This window comes from Oreochromis niloticus, linkage group LG13, assembly GCF_001858045.2.
Source record: "Oreochromis niloticus isolate F11D_XX linkage group LG13, O_niloticus_UMD_NMBU, whole genome shotgun sequence".
Taxonomy (NCBI): Eukaryota; Metazoa; Chordata; class Actinopteri; order Cichliformes; family Cichlidae; genus Oreochromis; species Oreochromis niloticus.
Window position 1 is genome coordinate 7,584,784 of NC_031978.2, and position 19,343 is coordinate 7,604,126.

The following is a 19,343-nucleotide window of genomic DNA, read 5'->3' on the forward strand; positions in this document are numbered from 1 at the left end:
ATACTTTAAGAAGCAAATCACGTAGGACTTGGTGGATATCAGCCATCAGGAGTTGACCACCAAGGCTCAGCTTGAATAAATGTACATCATTTAAATTTGTACCCCAATAGCTGATTGCTGCCATGTAACGGTGGAGCTAAGGAGTAACGTGAACCAGATACAAATGAGTTTCAACAGATGGAGCTCAAGATGTTTTCCCAGTGATCATCACTTCTGGCATTGAGCTGCTTGATTGAAGAATCTCTCACACTTTGTGTTGTAGCACTGAAGCCTAATAGAAGCCGCCTCCCGAAGGTCCAAGCAAAGGCTCTCATTCTGAGAAAGAGAAAAAGACTCCAAGCAGGACCCTAGCATGGGGTCTCTCCGCTCTTCTCTCCCCCTTCATACCGACTCTTGTCCCAGGGCTAATAGGGAGGCGCCGGGCGCCTTTCCTGCTCCCTATCACCTACTCACCTTAATAATAAAAGAGAGCCCCCTGTGGAAAGCAGCTAGCAGGAGCTGGTGAAGATCACACTGGTAATAGGATGATGCCTTTTTGCCTTTTGTCATGAGATTATGAACAGGGATAGCCTCTCCTCTCTGCTCCTCCACTCTTCTTTACTCTTCCCACACACAGCTACAGACGTCCTGGAGGGCCCTGTCGAGTTGGAGTGGAGACAGGCGTAACTGAGGCTTTGTTGCTCTGCTTGTATGGTAAAAGGCCCGCTAATGAAATACCTTTTAGGGGGTATCGGCAGGTGAGCTCCCCAATCAGGCATTTCAGCAAAAACACACACACAGGCGTACATACACTCACATATTCTCCGTCTCCTCTCATCTGCCCCCTCTTGCTATATTAATTACCTGAAGTGCTCCGGCCCTGAAAAAAGCTCTCGATTCTGCCGCGCCTCTCCCCTCTCTTCATCCAACACGACAGCCACAACGGCCTGAGCTAGCCTAAAGTGGGGCAGGGGGGTGCAACAGAAAAGGAAGGGTGATAATAGTAGTAATGAACACGGGTGACAATAATGAGAAAGGTAATTGAGAAATGGCGTATGGCAGGCCCCCTGATTTTCCTTTTCCAGCCCCAAGCTAAGTGGGGACGAGTTGAAAATCATCTTATTTAGGGCTCAGTTAAATGGTTCGTGTAGCGCGTTGGAGAGTGTGGGGATTTCTGACGCTAAAGCTAAAGTGAGCTGACAAGCATAGAGTGGGTGATACAGCAGCCTAATGGGTTAGGGAGTGTTTAAAGCCGCTGTTGACTTTAGACTGACTCTGTGTGTTTTTTTTTTTTTTTCTTTCCCCCTTTAATTTCTTATTGACATTGAATGGCATGGTCAAAACAGCCTGTGCTGCACTGTTAGGATTATTGTTAAACACTTCAGTGCTTCACTGCTGTTCCTTTCTCTTCCAGTCTGCTCGCTGTGGTTGTTTTCTCCGTTTGTATGGATGTGAAAATTCACTCTGCAGGACTGTATATGCTCCAAATGCTCTGTTTGAGCATATCTGTGTTTGATTGTGGCTCAGTTTGTATGCACTCTGCTTCCATCTTATGTTTACTGTAAATCCCTATAACTTGTGTGTGCGTTCGTGGACTCGCATTGCCCGCCTTTCTCTCTCTTGTGTGCATCTTTCTGTTTCCTCCTGGCCTTCTCACCCAGGCTGTGATAGAGACCGGGCGGTCTGGGCTTTAACAGACAGAGGCTGCCTCCACCAGCCCATAGTCTGCCACTCTCTGATAATGTTTATTGATTTGTAGCAGAAACACAATTTGATGGAGATGGGGGAGGGAGGAGAGAGGAAGAGATGCTTCGGGGGTGAGCCGAGGCAGAGGAGGAGTGCATATTTGTGATTGTCACGGCGTGGCTGGTTCTCCTAGAAAAAGACTCTGGGAATGGCACTTATTTTGTTCTGATCTGAGCACGTTTCAGCCCCTTTATGTGATCAAATAAAATATGTTTGATTTAAATATTTAAAATGAGACGCTAAAGAAAGTTGAAAGAGGAGAAATTACTTCTCTTGTCCAAATATACTCTTCAGCTGCTGTTCAGTGTGCATGCGTGTGTGTGTGTGAAACTGAAACCTCCTAATATGAGCATTTCATCTTCTCACTCAGTCTATTATGTGAACTCTGTTTGCCAAAGCTCCCATCTGTCCTTAGCTTCTGAGGTAGAGGTGTTTGGAGGTTGCTCTACTGTTGCCTCTGAGGTCAAACGTGTTTACCCAGTGGTGTGTTTGCGCGCGCGCGTACGTTTCTGTTCCTGTATATTTAGAACAGTCCACAGAAAAGATTAAAGAGGTGAAGAGTGGCGGATGGAAAGGAAGAAACATGTTAGCAGGATAACATGTTAGGCTTTGTCAGTCTGACTCTTCTCCTCCCTCAAACTAGGCTCATCATCAGGACTCCATCATCAGGACTGTGTGTGTGTGTGTGTGTGTGTGTGTGTGTGTGTGAGAGTGAGACAGAGAGATGCCACAGGTCTCCATCACTCTCAACAATTATCAGTGAGTGCCTCCTAACGGACCCTGTCAAAAATCAGCTTTTTTTCTTTCAAATCTGATGACATCATGGAAAACTTTGCCATCATATGATAACTGTCAAAGATACAGGGCCTCAAATTACTTTATATCATGCCTCTTTTTTTTTTTCCCCAGAGTAAGTTCTGAGTAAGATTCTACCAAATAAATCTTTTTTTATTTTTTTAAAGCTGGCTCTTTTTTGCACTTCTTTAATGGGACCTGATGTTCACTATCATCACCATCAAAGCAAACCAGAAATCTACAACAAAGAGGTACAGCTGTGTTTTTATTGGATTTTACTCCTGCTCGGTTTACAGTTCACAGCACCGAGTCAGAGTTTGATCAGTCACATCCAAACAGGTGTTAAATAGGCAATAATTCTTTTATCCAGCATAATTTCGTAACACTCATCCCCTCCTGATCTCCTTTTATTACTGATTATGGTAACAAAACAATCATATGATGAAATTATTCATCTTCATTCAGCAGGCCTGTGCTGTTGCTCTTCCAGCATCAGCATTTTGAAAGACGGGCTTCCCCTGTTAGCATATTGTGTGTAATCAGAAACGAATAATTCTGCAGCCCCGCTTATGATTATGCATCAGATTTAATTAATCTCAGTGCCTCCAAAACTCTGCCGCACCCCACTCCTGCTTCTCCTCCTCTCTCTCCCCTACCTCCACCTCTTTTGTAAGTTGTAAAGCAAGCAGTGGTTGACAAATGACACCAGTGGAAAAGGCACTCATTGTGCCTCAGTGTGAGAGGAGGGTTTTTTTTCCCTCCTCTTTCTTTTTTTTCCTGAATTTTTACTTTTCTCTTTTCTCTGTCCGGGGGGAGCAAGGGGAAAGAGGTGAGTGTGAATCGGTTAATGTGTTCCATTCACCAGACCTTATACACAGGTTCAATAAAGCAGGAATCTGCTCTATGAGCTAGGACCCATTGTGCCATTGAGGACACCTAAAAGAGGCCTCGTACAAGACTCCCCTGGAAAAATAGCCCTCAGCACCACTCCAGAGGAGAGGAGAATAGAAAAGGAGAGAGCAGGAGGAATCACATGCAGTGGCTAGGCAGTTTGATTCTTACACATCTCACCAGTGTTGTAACATTTGGTGTGCATAGCTTTGAGTACATCTCTGACTTCAGTGTTACTCTGCTTTTCAGAAATGGAGAGAAAGACGAGTGTAAGCTTTAGATGTGACACTGTTTTATGGATAAACCTGAATTTGAGAGCTCCCTAAACTCTCCTGCTTACAAGCTTCACTCTGTCCTTCCCTGTCTCCTTTCCTAACAAGACGCTCCTCTCCTCACATTAATTAAATCAAGTCTTCAGTAGGCTACTTACACACAATTCCCCCCCTCCCTCCGGTCCTTCGGCAGAAACCTCTCTGATTAGGCCGGCCCCTGTCATGCATATTCACATCACTGCCGTGACAGCCTTTTAACGAGCTCTTACCTAATCACAGGAAACAATGTTCATCCTGTTCTTTTTATTCCTCCTTCTCTCATTTTCTTTCATGTGTCTTTGGCTTTCATCTTCCCCCGATCCCCGCTGATATCAGACGGGCTTGACGCTCGGATGGAGAGAACGATGGGGGGAGACGCACAAGTGCAGCTCGGCCCTAAATAAACCGCAATTGAAAAAGTGACTTGAACACAGAAGAGAAGTTCAGCTCCATCTCCTCCCTTCCCCTCCTCTTCTTTCTCCTCCTCCTCCCTGCCTTTTTATATGTCCGATAGACAAATTGGATTAGCAGCTATTGGATTAAATGACAAAATGGTGGGATAAGGACTGAGATGAACATGCTGTGATCACAGCTTTTAATGTGTTTCTCTTTCTGTCGCATTCATTTTCCTCGGTTATCCAAGCTGCTTCCTTCAAGGCACAGAAGTTTCTCCAGGGAAGAACAAATGCAGGACACCCTGCTCATCCACTTACTGCAATTTATACGAATTAGAATGAACATCTCATGTGCAAATACTGCACATGTTGCTGTTTGAAGCCATTAATCACAATAATAACTATTAGTTTGCTGAGAGCAGTTAACATTACCCTTACAGATTAACTTCATAATTAAATTTGTAATTTGTTGCAAAAATTCTTTTATGTTGTGACTTCTGCTTTCTCCACAGTGGTGGCTAAACTAAACAACTGGTGTCATTGCAATCTCAGGAAATACATACATCTGCATACATTCCTATTTTCAGCATTTTCATTGTGACTAATCTGGTTTTTATGTTGCTCTGTAGTCCAGTGGTTAACATCGATCGCTGGTTTAAGAGGAGACACAAATCCCCAAAGCATCCAAGTAGATCCGTCCACTGCGGCGACCCCTTGTAAATAAGGGAGCAGCTAAAAGAAGCTAAACTCCACACCGATAATTTAAAACTAAAGTTATCAGTAATTGCAGGTTTAGTGCAGTAGTGCAGCTTCTGGTTGATGTTTTAGTCACCAATTAAAAATACAGTGATGCCAGTTAAAGTCAATTAATGTTTACTTACTAAGACTAATGCTAAAGCATGAATTTCATAAATTTAGCACATGGCAGCATGGCGCTCTTAATTCAAAGCAGCTCAGGCCAACAGCAGCAGCAGTTTGACCACCTCGGGGTGAGTTTCATTATTCCTATCAACACTGAATGGAACATTGGCCAAGATTGCCATCTTAATCTTATTTGGCTATAGAGGCTGCCTTTGTACCCCTTTTTTTTCTCCTTTCCATTTCTTTCTTCATTTCTCTCTCACCATCTCTCATATGGATGCTCCCAAACACACAGTGACCTATGCTAACCAGCCTTGTCTTCATGCCTCGAGGATAGCGGCCTCCCTCCACACACAGCAGTTGGTGTCATTGTATCTTCGTTGCGTTTCTGAGAGACCAGGAGTGAAACAAGAGAAGAGGAAGACAGGCAATCAGATAGAGGGGTTGTTGGGATATGTCTATCAGTTGTATCTCAGCTCTGTGTGTGTGTCTGAGTTGATTGTATCTTGTTTGTTTCTCACCAGCACAGCTGCATTGATAGCTGAGGTAACACGAAAGATGATATTAATGGCGATAAACCTTGTGCATCTTCATCACTAACCCTTTGATGTCCCCATCACACACTGTACCAACGCCAAATTCATTGCTTCAGTCTCACTGGAGTTGGCCTGTTTCTGCTCTGCCCTGCTCTGTGTTGAGCACTAAGAAGTGGCGTGTAAGGCGAGCGGCAAGACCCAGAATGCACCCTGCCAAACTGCCAGATGCTTTGATCCAAGATGGCCCCCTGAGAGCCAGCATGGATCCACAGTGTGTCAGAGCCAAGGCTGGATTCGCAGACACAGTGTCAGTGGTGGCTGCCAAGGATATTTACACCATTTGTTTTCATACACCACCACATTCAGCAGTCTGTTGTCACTATAAGCATATGGCTTTTTATGGAGCAAAGATGTTTTTAGAATGTGCTGCACCAGTGGGAATCAAACCTCCAACCCAGCACTAGAGCCTTAATTATCATGAAACTGAAACTACCATTACTTTTACGTTTAAGATGACTGTATCGCGTACAGTTGTCTTGTTAATTCAGTCGTATCAAGTAGTCAAGCTAGTAGAAAACTATTTAAATAATCTGAAGACTTTTCAATAATTCATTAAATGCAATTGGCCTGTAAAATTACAATGTAGTTATATAACTTTTTATTTTTTAAAGGCTCTTCCCCCAACAGCTCAAAAACATTAATTAAAGGTATAATAAAACATGATTTTCCCATGCTTCATTAATTGAAAAGAGGTTTAGCACCCACCTATAACAATAAATCTGCACCCAGTCTGTCTCTTTAAGAGTCAGGTAGGATCTAGAGGTCGGAGGTGGATGCTGAGCAGCTGTCGAGTCTCCTGCCTCCATCCCTCCATCCCCTGACTCACCTGCTCGCCATTATTTCCTCCTCCACTCCCTCCCTCATTCCAGTCATCCCATTTTGCTTTCACATTCAATATTTTTCCCCCCTCCTCATCTCTCCCTTTTCTCCTTCCTTCTACCCTTTTCTCCTCCCTCTTCTCCCACCTTTTCCTCTGACCTCCCTGCCTTCCTCTCCCCTCGCCTCCCCTCCCTCCTTTCATAAAATGTGGCTGTTGGTTGGCTGGTAGCAGCTGGCTGGCTAGCGGTGGGGGATATAGCTTTATAATCCCCTCTCGTCTTCCAGCCCGCCTCGCCACAATGTCACAGGAGCTTAATATTTGCCATTATTATTTGCTTGTTTTATTTGACTTCGAGGCAGCACAATGACCTGTCAGCGCCGGCTTTATCCCCCCTCCGAGTGTCGTCCATTTCAAAGTTGACTACAGTAATCCACGAGCCCGTGATTCCGCTAAATCCCGAAGCTTTCTTTCATTCGCTTGTTTTTTTTTTTTGCTTTCTTTCTTTCGTTCTCCCTTCCCGCTCCCTCCTCCTAAATGAAATTACATACATCTGCTGGCTCAGAGTATCACAAATGTCCACACACTCACCGGTGTCCACACACACATCCACGCGTTTGCCTTTTGTCATCAGTGACGCAGTGGCCCGATGCTTCCTCTGCTGCAATGAACACTGGTGTGTGTGTGTGTGTGTTTGATGGAAAAATTCCTTTCTTTCTTATTTTCTTGTCTCCTAAGAAGCAAAGTTATTTATTTATTTACAGCTTCTCATCAAATAAATGATGCAGTGGTTACAGCTACAATACTCAGATAATAAATGTTGGAAATCTTCTTAAAACCTTTGCCGCATTTACCAGAGTGAATGTAAGGATTCATATCACCGCTGCAGAGTTAAACGGGAGCTTAACTATTAATGTTTTAAAATCTCTGTGTTCATTCTGTGAGGATACCTTCTGTAGCAGCTGCTGAACCTCCTCTTAACGTAAGCCCTCAGACGATCAGTTTTCATCCGTTGCTTCGTGCGGACTGTTGGATTATCGCCGCTGACACTGTTCAGCTGACCTCGAGATTCGATAAAGAATAAATAGCATTTTAATTTATAACACATGTGAGAGATTATTAAAACAAACCAAGCAGAAAGAGATGCTGATTAGTATTATTTTATGGAAATCTAGTTTTAATTTTATTGATTGTCCATCTATTTAAAAAAAGTAGTCATAGCATCTGTAGGTAACATGTAAAGATTTACCTTTTAAAGGAATAATCTTTTTATCATACCTAAATAGATAACATTACCAATAACTCACGAATAAATTGTGAATGTATAGTCAGTAGAATTATAGTAAATAATTATTGTACTGGTAGCATTTTGCATCTTTATTATGTGTTTATTAATCAGCACTGCTGAGACTGTTGTTATTTTTGTTTCTGCTCAGTAAGGCCATCCTGATTCCCAGGGTTTCAAATACTGCAGTTTAATCAAAGCCTCTGGATCCTGAGACACACGCCCGAGGTGTCTTTTCACTTTGGTTTGGTGTAAAACCTTACCATGTAATCATTACAGGATCAAAATTGGAACAAAAGCCTGGGATTAACCAGACCTACATGAAATTAGAGCATCATGAATGACTTCTCAGTATAAATACACCTGCTCATTATCTTTGCCACACCTGGTCCGAAATAGCCCCACTTAGTTAACTGGAGATGCACTAAACAGTATCTAGAAAGTTTTATAAATAGGTTCCAAATTTACAGTAACCATCCAGATAATGTTCAGACTATTATCCTGTTTCCAAATTTAATTCATTCCAGTTACATTGATAACAGTAAAAAATATTAAATAACTCTTCGTGCATGTTTATGGGCCGTACTTGAAAATGCTGTTGATCAACCCTTCCTCACCTGAGAGCTTCAATGAGCATTTAGTTACCATTTGTCAGTTTCTGGTTTGAGCATGATCGCAGGTTCCAGTATGTTTAAAGCCTTACGATTATGTGGTTTTAGTACACGGAGGCCAGCAGATGCACAGTGGGAGTCCACACCACACCCAGGCAGCTGGTCTTTATTCCAGGTCAAACACGATGGAGGCTGTCACTGTTACCTGGCTAACATTTGAAGCTTTCCATTCGATGTGCTTTGTCTGTATCAGTTGTGCGCATCCCATTGTACCTTGTAAGTAAGTTACAGCATAGAGCTTTAGCCCCAGGCGTGGGCAAAGCTTACATTAGCCATGCATCTGAGCCTCACTAGCTCTCTGTGTGTGTTGAGCAGGTATTACACTAAGCAGCAGAGAGTCCCAGAGACTTTTTTTTTTTTTTTTGAAGGCCTGCTGAGTGATTGGTGGGATATGTATTGCCCTACAGTGAGAGGCTTCACTCTGTAAAGGCGCTCGACGGTAATCGCCGAGTTAATCCCGCCCCGGTTGAAGCCGTATTGACGTTGTGAAGGCATGGTGTGAAGTAGGTGAATGTTTACACAGGGAACATAAGCGAGGAGAGTATTTACACCCACACATGAATATCTGGTGGACACACTGACTCTGCGGGGGCAGCAGCTCCGTCGTTTATCTGCCTCATCGTTTTTCATGTGCATATGCTGGTGTACACGGCGTGCTCTAATTTTATGTCAGGTTCAATCCACTGTAAAAAAACAAAAACAAACGAGCAACGTTTTATTCTTGAAACATTTCCTGTAACGTGTGTATCTGCTGGTTTATTTATTGGTGTGTTTCTGTGCTCTTTCCAGGCAACAACAAGGAGGAGGAGGAGGCCATGATGCAGGAGTGGTTCATGCTGGTCAACAAGAAGAACGCCCTCATCAGGAGACAGAACCAGCTCTCTCTGCTGTACGTACTGTTCTTCCTCTCTGTCGCCTCATCTTTGCTTCCATTTTCATTTCTCACATGTCAAATTAAAGCAGCTGAGAAGCGTTTTAAACCTGCTCCTCGAGCTTTAGATCGAGCTCGTCTAAGCTGCACGGGGCAGGAGTGTCCTCGCCACTCCATTCACCCCCTCTCTGTCTATCCGCTCATTGATTTACATGCAGAAAGGGATATAAAATCAATAGAAATGTGGCGATCGCTACTCTATCTGCAGTCTCTTTGTATGTGGTCAGCTGCGACAGGTGGAGACACGCGCTGCCTTTTTCCCTCATTTGCGGCTGTAGGGATTTCAAAGTGTGCAAGTGGAGGAGAGCCTGAAGTATTCATAATCACATTATATCGTGGGAAAGGAGAGGCTTTTAAAGTGGCCAATTGACAGAAGGGCTGATTATTAGCCCTTTCTGTTCTCTCTTTGTGGAGGCAAAGAGAAAAAGGCGCCTGTGAAGGACAAATTCTATTAGGGGCCGAATTAGCTCATTTTTTAATATGGCTGAAAGAGGAAAGAATTCAATTTGTGCTGCGGGTGCCAGATATACCCACACAGGGCCACGTGCATATACACATCTACTCCCTCATCTTCTGTTTTTAATGCATTTTCACCCCCACCCCCCAAACTCTGCTCCTTATTTCCCTTTTCCTATCCTTACACATACACACACAAACACACACCTTCACCCAGGGCTGTGCACTATGAGTATCAGTTATGTGCAGTAGATTAATGCGAAGCCGGAGAAGGTTCGGGCGAGTGGCCGAATCGATGTTTATTGCAGGTTTCTTTAAGTACTTAATGATTTAGTCATTAACATATTGATGAACTTTGTGTGTGTGTGTTTCCCGTCTCCCCTCTTTCTAACTTGCCACAGGGAGAAAGAGCACGATCTGGAGAGGCGTTTCGAACTGCTGAACAGAGAGCTGAGAGCCATGCTGGCCATCGAGGGTAAGACACACACACAGAGTGAGGCTGCACACGTCTACATTAAACTCTTAATTTTGTAGCTTTAGATGCATTTTAAACAGCAGTTTTCACAGCTGAGGAGATTATGTAACAAGTGAAGTAAAACAAGCAGGAGCTCATTTTACTCTCTCATTCCTAAATCTTCCTGAAATTTACCAGAACATCTGGATAGAGTTTAATTACTTCCCAAAATGAGTCCTACAGGAGACAGGCAGTAATGGTTGAAGTTCATTTTCCATTTTGTAGTGAGGAGGGTAAAATCGACTGTCAGGGTCGCTTGAGTTCGAGTAAAGTGGTTTGTGTCTCTGCTTCTGAGTCCTTCCTACGTGGCGTCCGCCCGTTAGGGGGGGCCAGCCTTCATCGGGAGCCTGAAGCAGGATGATTTGAATTCTGCTTCGGCTTGATGAGGATTAAGATGCGAGCTTGCGAGGGATTTCACTCCCCGATACTTGATCAATGCTATCTGTTTCTCAGCCAGGCCCGACTAGCCGATGCCTGATGTGGAATCTGACCACAGCTGCATTCAGTGTTTGCAATGTTAAAAAAAAGAAATGCAGTTATATTGTTGAAAGCTTGTTAACTACACCGCAGCCAGAAAAGCAGCCATTGTGTCGTATCAAAGTTGTCAGAGGGCCATGGAAGTTTAATCCCCTTCGACTGCGTCCTCTTTGGCAAAATGAACGTTTCGCCAATCAATGCTAATTGATTTTGCCATTCGACATTGACCAGCACCACCCCCTTCCCACAAACCACCCCCTTTCTCCTCGCAGCCTTCGGACACCCATTGTAATTTCAACGGGCACCTGATAAGCTACCTGGTCCATAATAAATCAATTCTAATTAGCAAAAGAGGAGATGGTGGTGGGGGTGGTGGGGGGCAGACACGCGTATCCAAAGCGGAGCTGCAGCCGGCACCACGCTGCCTGCGTTCAGCTTGATTTCCTCCCTCTTCTCCGGCCACTTTATTTATTTTTATTTATCGAGCTCCTGCTGGAGTCGAATGGGAGGATTTCGGTTTTTCTGCTTCACATAACGGAGTGTGTGTTTGTATCAGCGAGCCTGCTTTAAGCGCCCGTATGTGTGTGCATTGTTTTGAGCCATATTTTTGTCTTTGTCTCGTGTGTGTGTTGTGGATTCGTATGGCTTGCGCGCATGTGGATGTGAAAGCAGAGATAGTGTGTGACTGGAGGTGGAGAGGTGGTGTGTGCCGTGTCACCGCCGTCCTCTCTGCCTTCATGTGGACTTGTTGGATTTGCAGCTGACTAACTTATCAGCGGCCTTATTTTCCTCCCTAAGGGAGGCACTTAACATTCAGAGGCTCTGCCTTTCTGTCACAGCCACAGATAGTTGTCAGCTGCTGGGAAGAAAGGTGTGTGTGTGTGTGTGTGTGTGTGTGTGTGTGTGTGTGTGTGTGGATCTGTTGGTCTCCGTTTGCCTGCGTCTGTGAGTTTACATCTCACAGGTGTGTTTCCACCTTTCGTTTTCTGTGTGTTGGTGTGTGTGCACGTCTCCCCAGCTCTTATTTGGTGCTTGGGCAGGTCCATTGAGCGATGGTCGGGCGTGCGAGTAATTGCTGATTTGGTTGGCCAGTCGATGACACACAGAGAGAGAGAGAGAGAGAGAGAGAGATGACTCGGAGCGAGAGAAGAAACACACCTGCCCTCACACACACACGCCCTGCTGAGAAAAATATGTACCTGCACTGAATCAAACACACCTCTCCCTCTCAGCTGACACACATGCTGAATCACACACACATTGTCAGGTCAGTGTGAAGACCTGAAGTTTCTGTCTTTGTCTTTTTGAGTGAAAAGATGTTAAATATCTGCTGATTTACCGTCCAGCTGCGGCAGATGTGGTAATATTTGTAAGCAGTTATAGAGAAACAAGAATCCTGTGAGTAGTCTCTGCAGTGATGTAGACATTTAAGGGTTTGATGAAAGTTAAAGGCAGGAGATTATAAGTTAAGCCGCTCGGCCTCCTCTCTGTTCTGAGGCAAAGGTTTGACTCGTGATGTTTTATTCCACATTTGTGACGCTGACGTAAGCTTACTGGGACAGTCGGGTACAAGAGGACGAGGAGGAGGGGAGGAAGAAAAGAAAGAGGGGAAGCTTTGAGGTGGAAAGAGGAGCGTGGAGGAGAAGACGATTCATCTGAAATCAACTTTGAAGCCGATATTCTGCAAAAGGACAAATTCTTCTCAACTTTTCTCAGATTTGTGTTTGTTTGAGTTAGAAGATCTTAACGGAGCAGTGATTCCTGATGTAGTGAAAAGGCACAATGTAGAAACATTAAACTCACACAAGGGGGAGAGAGGGAGGAAGGGAGGGGCTAGTTTGTAGGGCAACAGCTGCAGGATTCACTACAGTGCCAGGTATTTTTCCTGCACTTTGGATCTCAGCACATATTAACTGATAAATACAGAACAACTAATGGTCTAGTGCGACCCTCAGCAATGCTTTGTCTAACTGAATGAAGAAAGAAACAACTGTATATTTAAATAATTTCATATCAACACACAGCAGTGCAGTATTTTACACATTAGCACATCCCAAAACTTTAAAAAACAATAAATCAGCACAATAATCGCAATAAATGTAACATGTAAGATGTTTGAGTGAATTAACAGTGTCGTCACTGTACGTCTGCTGTTTTTGTTTAAATTGAATGTGTCATCTGTGCATGAGGAATATTCAGATTACATTTTTACAAAAACACTCAAACATAATTTGGTAACTGATGCTGATTCATCTTTGCACATCAAGTGTCTGCCTCGAGGTTTCTGCAGCAGTAAATCTACTCTAGGTCTATTAACCATGATCACTGCGAAAAATCACAGCGCAGCGATCATGAGTGAAAAATTATAATCAAACAAAAGCCCGTAATCTTAACAAAACACTCCTATAGGTAATAAATAAGTCCACGTAGTTGCATTTCCCTGCCACAGCACTGGGCCAATCCCTGTAGTAAAATATGAAAAGTTGTAAGGAAAGATTTTCATGATTAAAAATATCCCAACGACGCCTATAAATGACCCCAGTCTGACACGTGAAGGTTAACAGCACAGAGGTCTTGACTTGGTGGGCCTGTGCGTCATTAAAGCATCCAAACATCAGTCAGTGTAAGATAAAAATGCTCCGTAACTGAAGTTTAAAGCTGCTTGACATTAAAACGGTGTTCAAGGTTTGATTAAATGTGCAGAATAAAACGGTCAGGATCAGGGCCGAGGCTTCCAGGCCCCTGTTGATGTCGTTTATGAGCATGCTCAGTGATAACCACCTCCTTGTACCGTCTTGGTGTGATGCCAGGCGGGGAAATGCCATCTGTATGCCACGCTCTCATCTCCCTGCCACAAAAATTGATCCACTATGCCCTCTTTATCTGCTTACCGATTCACACCTATGTACGCACACACGGAGCGGCGTCTTGGCTTCCTTCGAGGGCCCGTGTGTGTGTGTGTGTGTGTGTGTGTGTGTGTGTTTTTAAAGTGGACGCCCTCTCGCCATCTAAAAGGGATTTATGCATAGCTGAGTCCCAAAGTTGTTTTTTTTTTCTCCCCTTGTTACGGTTTGATATGATAAGCTTTTTTATATGTTTAAAATCAATATGTAATCCTATGCAGGAGCTTATCCCTCTCCACACCCCCGACACACACACACACACACACACAGCCCATTTGTAAATCTATTTGGGCTTTGTAACACATCGGGACAGCGCACTACAGACCCTGATTGATTAGGTGCACTGTGGAATCCGATCACATGGGCAACTTTTGATGATGTCGCCAACTCTTTCAGGCTTGCACATTGACTGAAGAGGCCGATAGCAACAGGCTTCGTTCCACGCGTCACCGGGCTCGAGTTTTGGTGAATTCAGAAGACGAATGTGTTTAATTATCTATTCACAGCGAGGGTGTTTGTGTTGGTTGAAGTGCGTCCACGCTTGGAGTTTAATATTCGCATCGTCTCCAGCTGTTTTAACTTGGTGTTTATGTTGAGGACAGGTGCCACCTGTAGTGAAGCTAACGCGGTATTACATGCTGCTAATCGTCACATGAGGCTGAACAGATGCTGAAAATGTTCACGTTCATGCCTGGAAAGAAATTACAGCTTTTTAAAAGATGTAAAATCTTTCCTGTGGTTCAGCCTCCGGATCAGACAGGTGGAAAACCACTTGATTGTTGTATCTAAAGTGATGTTCTCAGTCTTCTTCTGGACACGTAGACCAGAAAACTAAAATTGTCTAAAATGTTTTTATGGCAAACAGACACCATGAAGCTAAACCAAACTTTCTCACCTGATACTCGCCCAGAGGCTCAGTGTTTCCGGCACTTAGATGGGAGTAAATCGTGTAAATACACTCAGCGAGGTGAATTAACGACAATATTAGCTACTTTGTCCACACGTCTGAACAACAAAGCATCACACAAACTTTGGGAACCTGGGTAAAGTCTGGAAAGGTTCAGGGGTGGAGTGCATGTAAATGCAGGAGTAAATGCAGGAGTAAATCACATAGATGGGCAGATTAAGTCACATGCAGTTATGCAGTCATCTCTTGGCCAAGTAGAGGATGAACTGCTCTGAAACAGTCTGCAATATAAACTTTTTTTCCTTTATATTTGAACCTCAACAAAAGCAATCTTAGTAATTTGGAGAGAACTTTTCTCTTGGAATTTTTAACCTTCGTGTTTGTTGCTTTTTAGCTGTTTTTTAATTGTCAGTCCCCTTCCCCCCTTCTCTCCCTGATGACACTTGGATTTCAGCCGAAATCAGCTCTCAGGGCCTAAAGAGGACGAGGGGGGTAAAAAAGCAAAGAAATGAAGGTTTATAAATTTTTTATTTTGGTGTCTGTGTCCTCAAAAAGCTGTGATTGAAACCCTCCGATGTGATGTCGCCGTATTTTGGTGTGAAACAGAAAACGAGGCAGACAGACGGACACGGATGCATGAAGGGCGGCCTCGCCCCGCTTTGAGAGAACGGGGCTTTGGACCGGTTTGCTCTCTTGAATAAATTTAGCGTTGGGGAGAGCGAGCAGGGAGAGAAGAGGGGGGTGTTCATGGGGATTTGAACCAGCGCATTCTTGTGTGCCTTGTGCAGATTCACATGGTTACCGCTGGCGTGCACGGTGAGAGTTATCTGAATACGCACCCACCGTGTGAGTTGTACACACTCCTAAGTCTTTAACCTCCCTCTCCCACTCTCTTATGGAGGGGGGCGTGGCTTACATGAAGGGGGGTGGGGGGTTCTGAGTGGCTGCAGGCTGTTTTGTTTGTTCCTGCGTCTCTGGTTACCCAGCCTGCCCCGCTCTGGTGTTGCCTGGTCACGTCGCTCATCGGCTCTTTTTATTGTTTACCTTCCTAATGAGGGGGGCGGGACTCTGAGACATGTGATTGACAGCAGTGAGCTCACTCACGGGTCTCCTTCCCCTCCCATGCGTACCCTGGGTCCAGCAGGTCTTTGGCTTTTTGGCTGAGAAATCCTTTGAAGGAGTTTTTTTTTTTTTAAATACCACCTCCTTCGTCGTGAACCCTCCTCTTCTGAGAGAGGATTGTGGGAGATTTATGGCACACATTCCTGTCTCCGTTATCTAAAGCTGATGACTCACCCATTTTTCCCCCACACTTTGTCCTGATTCTTCCTAAATAACGACACGTTTTAAAAAATAAATAAATATAACACGCAACAAACCCTCGAGGTGCAGATTCAGACATATTTTGAAGTATTTCTTAACTCCCGAACAAAAACCAGAAGAGAGTAAATTTGCTTCCCTGAGAGAGGAAAAAATAACGAGGGGGGGGCTAGAGAGCCAAATATTGGGACTGTGTTCATTTCGCTCTGTGGTCGACTTCAAAGGGACGAGCGGGGCCAATGAAGAGAGCGCAGACCTTTCAGGACAAACCCACTGGGCCCAGCGTGACACGCACACAGCCTGACTGCCGCAATTTGACTCAATGAGGAGGAGGAGGAGGGGGGATATTTATTTTTAATAAAGCCACACTTATTTTGGGACTGACATTTTACAACATTCCTTTTATTCTCGAATCAATAGCCGGTTAAATATTGATAGAGGGGTGAAGTTGCCTACACGCCACAGAAGTTCAGTTTGGGTTTGTTTGAATTCTCGCTGGGACGAAGCAGATTTTTTTTTTTTTTCAATTTTAATATGAAACGATGGAGGGAGGTTTTAGAGGGAGACACGTTCTCACACTGAGCTGAGGAGCAGAAGGAGATTTCCTGCCTTTCTCCAGCTTTGAGGCAGTGGAATGGATAAAACGCTGCAACTGGCAGCCGTGTGTGTGACACGACGAGAAGTTGAATCTCATTCAGTTTAATTTATGTACAGCATATGTTGTCCTGTCTGTGCATGCTAAGTGTGGTGGTTGTTTTAAATTGCACAAAAAGGTTGCAGTGAGTGTTTGGGGTGAGTTTTTTGGGGTGAGGGAGGGAGGAGCGCTGCCCTGGTGTTGGGTGAATGCAGAGCCGAGGGCGCCAGGCGGATATTCGAGCCCCAGGGGGAGCGAGCGCTCTCCTGTGGGCTGCCCCCTCCTCCAGGGAGAGGCTGAGGGGATTTGGATCAGGGTCCCACCTGGACCCTGTGGGGCCCTGTGGGGCCCCTTCCTGCAAAGACCCTGGAGAACTGAGAGACGAGAGTCAGGGGTTCACCTACGTGTGTGTGTTTGTTTGTTTGGTTGTTTGGCTGAGGAGGTGACATTCAGGGGTTGGTATTTATTTATAAGTTTCTGTGGAGGATTTTGGACAATTAAAACTCAATTTAGGAGACTTTCAAACTTAATTTACTTCAGTATAACTTTAAAAATGTGACAAATACAAACAATTGTGAATGCCGTCGTTCAGCAGAGCTGCCGCTTTAATAAAGCTTGTGTGTTCCTGAGAAGTTAGAGGTTATAAAAGAGCAAGAGCCATCTTATACCTGTGAGAAGTTTCACATTAACATGACATCATCACTGTGCGCACACGTCACATTTACGTCCCGCTCCATCACAGTCCAGCAGGCCAGTGAGGTGATGAAACTGTTTCTCCGTCTTTCTGATCATCTGCAGTCCTCAAATAAATGAAGCCACGTCCAGGAAACCCAAAAATCTTTTTGAAAACACTTCAGTTACAGGTTCAGTCCAGAAGAAGATGTAGGCATCCTGCAGCCTCTGTGTCTCTGAGGTTTTTAGAAATTAACAAAAAAAAAATATCCTCAGTGTCTCCACCTCTGACTGCAGGCCTCTGGTTGTGTTGCAGACTGGCAGAAGACGGAGGCCCAGAAGAGACGGGAGCAGCTCCTGCTGGATGAGCTGGTCATACTGGTCAACAAGCGAGACGCGCTGGTCAGGGACCTGGACGCCCAGGAAAAAGAGTAAGTTACTAAAAACACTGAACACAAGTATAAAAACACTGTGAGCAGCACAGCAGGCGCTCCTGTGGCGTCACAGACGTCCCCTAGAAGCTGTGGACGTAGAGAAAGCACGGTGAGCCTGCTCTGCAGCGCACCTGCACGGGCGGGATCCCTTCCAGGGCGCCGCAGGCGGGTAAAAGGTCAGAACGTGGCCCCTGGCACCCGGCCACTCCACAGGTGGTGCAGCGGCGTTCACCGTGGCACCAGCTGTTTTACCTGTGTCTGCCCCCCTCCCCTTACCCCAACCCCACCCCGAGACATCTGACCTTTTGACCTTTTGCCGTCCGCAGGGCTGAGGAGGAGGACGAGCACCTGGAGAGGACGCTGGAGCAGAACAAAGGCAAGATGGCCAAGAAAGAGGAGAAGTGCGTCCTTCAGTGATTGTCAGCAAACACAACCAACAAATGTAGCCGATAAAAGAAATGTATCACATGATTATTATCGATCATTTTATTTGATAGTGGAGTCGAGACATTTCTGTCAGTTATTGGAATCCCTTTGAGGTTTATGTTCGGGTCTGATTAACCGCAGAGACTCGGCTGAGTGAAGAGGCCCTGCGACACCTTTGCACCAACTTTTTACGGACTCGGACTGTCCCGCTTTATTTTATTTAATTTTTTTTTTTGATTTGAACTCTGCTTTACTTTCTCGAGAATGGTACCTGTGTGTAACAAACATGAATACGTGTGAGACGAGGGCAGCGCACAGCCTGTGTGCAGCCTGCTCCGTCTGAATGTGGAGACCAGGCACAGTCTGTGGTGGATTTGAGGTACAGCACAACAATGGGGGAAATTTTACTCTTATTTGTTTTCTTTTTTTCAGTTTTCTTTTTTCCCCCCATCATATTCAGAAGATGATGAGGTGGGTTGACTTTTCAGTCAGACTTTTTAAAGAAAAACAAAGAGATAACATCGCTCTTTTCAAGCTACTTCATTACTTGACTGTATCTTTTAATTATCTCACTTTTTACTTGTAAAATATCTTAACTTGGGAAGCATTACCGTTCACAAATCTTGACTTTCCTATTGCTTTTTTATCGTCTTGGCTTGAAAGCAGTTTACCAAAACAAAGAAAGGAAAAAAAAAAACACTTGTGTTGTATATTTTCATCACTGCTCTGACCAACAGCTTCCAGAATCTTTTTTTTTCCTCCATCAGGAGTCATGCAGTCAGAAAACAACAGATATATATATATATATATTATTTATTGCCATTTGTCCTATAAGCTGCTTGTTAAGTGAATCTACCATCACGTTTCATTTTGCTCAACGACTTTTGGTTTCTATTTATTGTATTCAGAAGAAGAGAAATATGCTTCCATCTCTTAGAGCTCCACATCTTGTGCAGCTGTTCTTTTTACGTGTGAACATTTATCTGATTATTTATTCCAGTGTCATAACCCAAGTCTTCAGTAATAAAGTCTTTATGATTTCATACTCCACAAGACGCTGTATGGCCTCTTTTTTTTTTTTAACCCCTGCCTCTGTGGATTTTTAAATCTTTATTTTTAATTTTTTTTTTACTAATTTTCTATTTTTCAAAACGCACTTTCAAAACTCAGTTCCAAATATTTTTATTTTTTCCTCCCAGTTTAAAGAAAAATCTCCAATCCTCGATCTGAACTGTTTTTTCTGCTCTTTCTGTTTACATAATTTAAAAAGTTATTGAAATGCACGCCTTTGGCTGCAGCCCCCGCACATAAGTGGCCCGTAT

The 19,343-nt window shown here is 44.2% G+C and overlaps 1 protein-coding gene across 6 annotated transcripts in view; it reads left to right on the plus strand.

The window, feature by feature from the left end:
- Positions 1 to 19,071, plus strand: part of ehbp1 (EH domain binding protein 1) — a 159,240-nt gene extending 140,169 nt beyond the window's left edge. For all 6 annotated transcript variants that reach the window (XM_019366884.2, XM_025897774.1, XM_003438236.5 and 3 more), the window contains 4 exons: positions 9,137 to 9,236; positions 10,136 to 10,209; positions 17,478 to 17,592; positions 17,922 to 19,071. In XM_019366884.2, coding sequence (XP_019222429.1) covers positions 9,137 to 9,236; positions 10,136 to 10,209; positions 17,478 to 17,592; positions 17,922 to 18,012 — 380 coding nt within the window. In that variant the 3' untranslated portion in view covers positions 18,013 to 19,071. The remainder of the gene's footprint in view (positions 1 to 9,136; positions 9,237 to 10,135; positions 10,210 to 17,477; positions 17,593 to 17,921) is intronic.
- Positions 19,072 to 19,343: the final 272 nt, after the last annotated feature.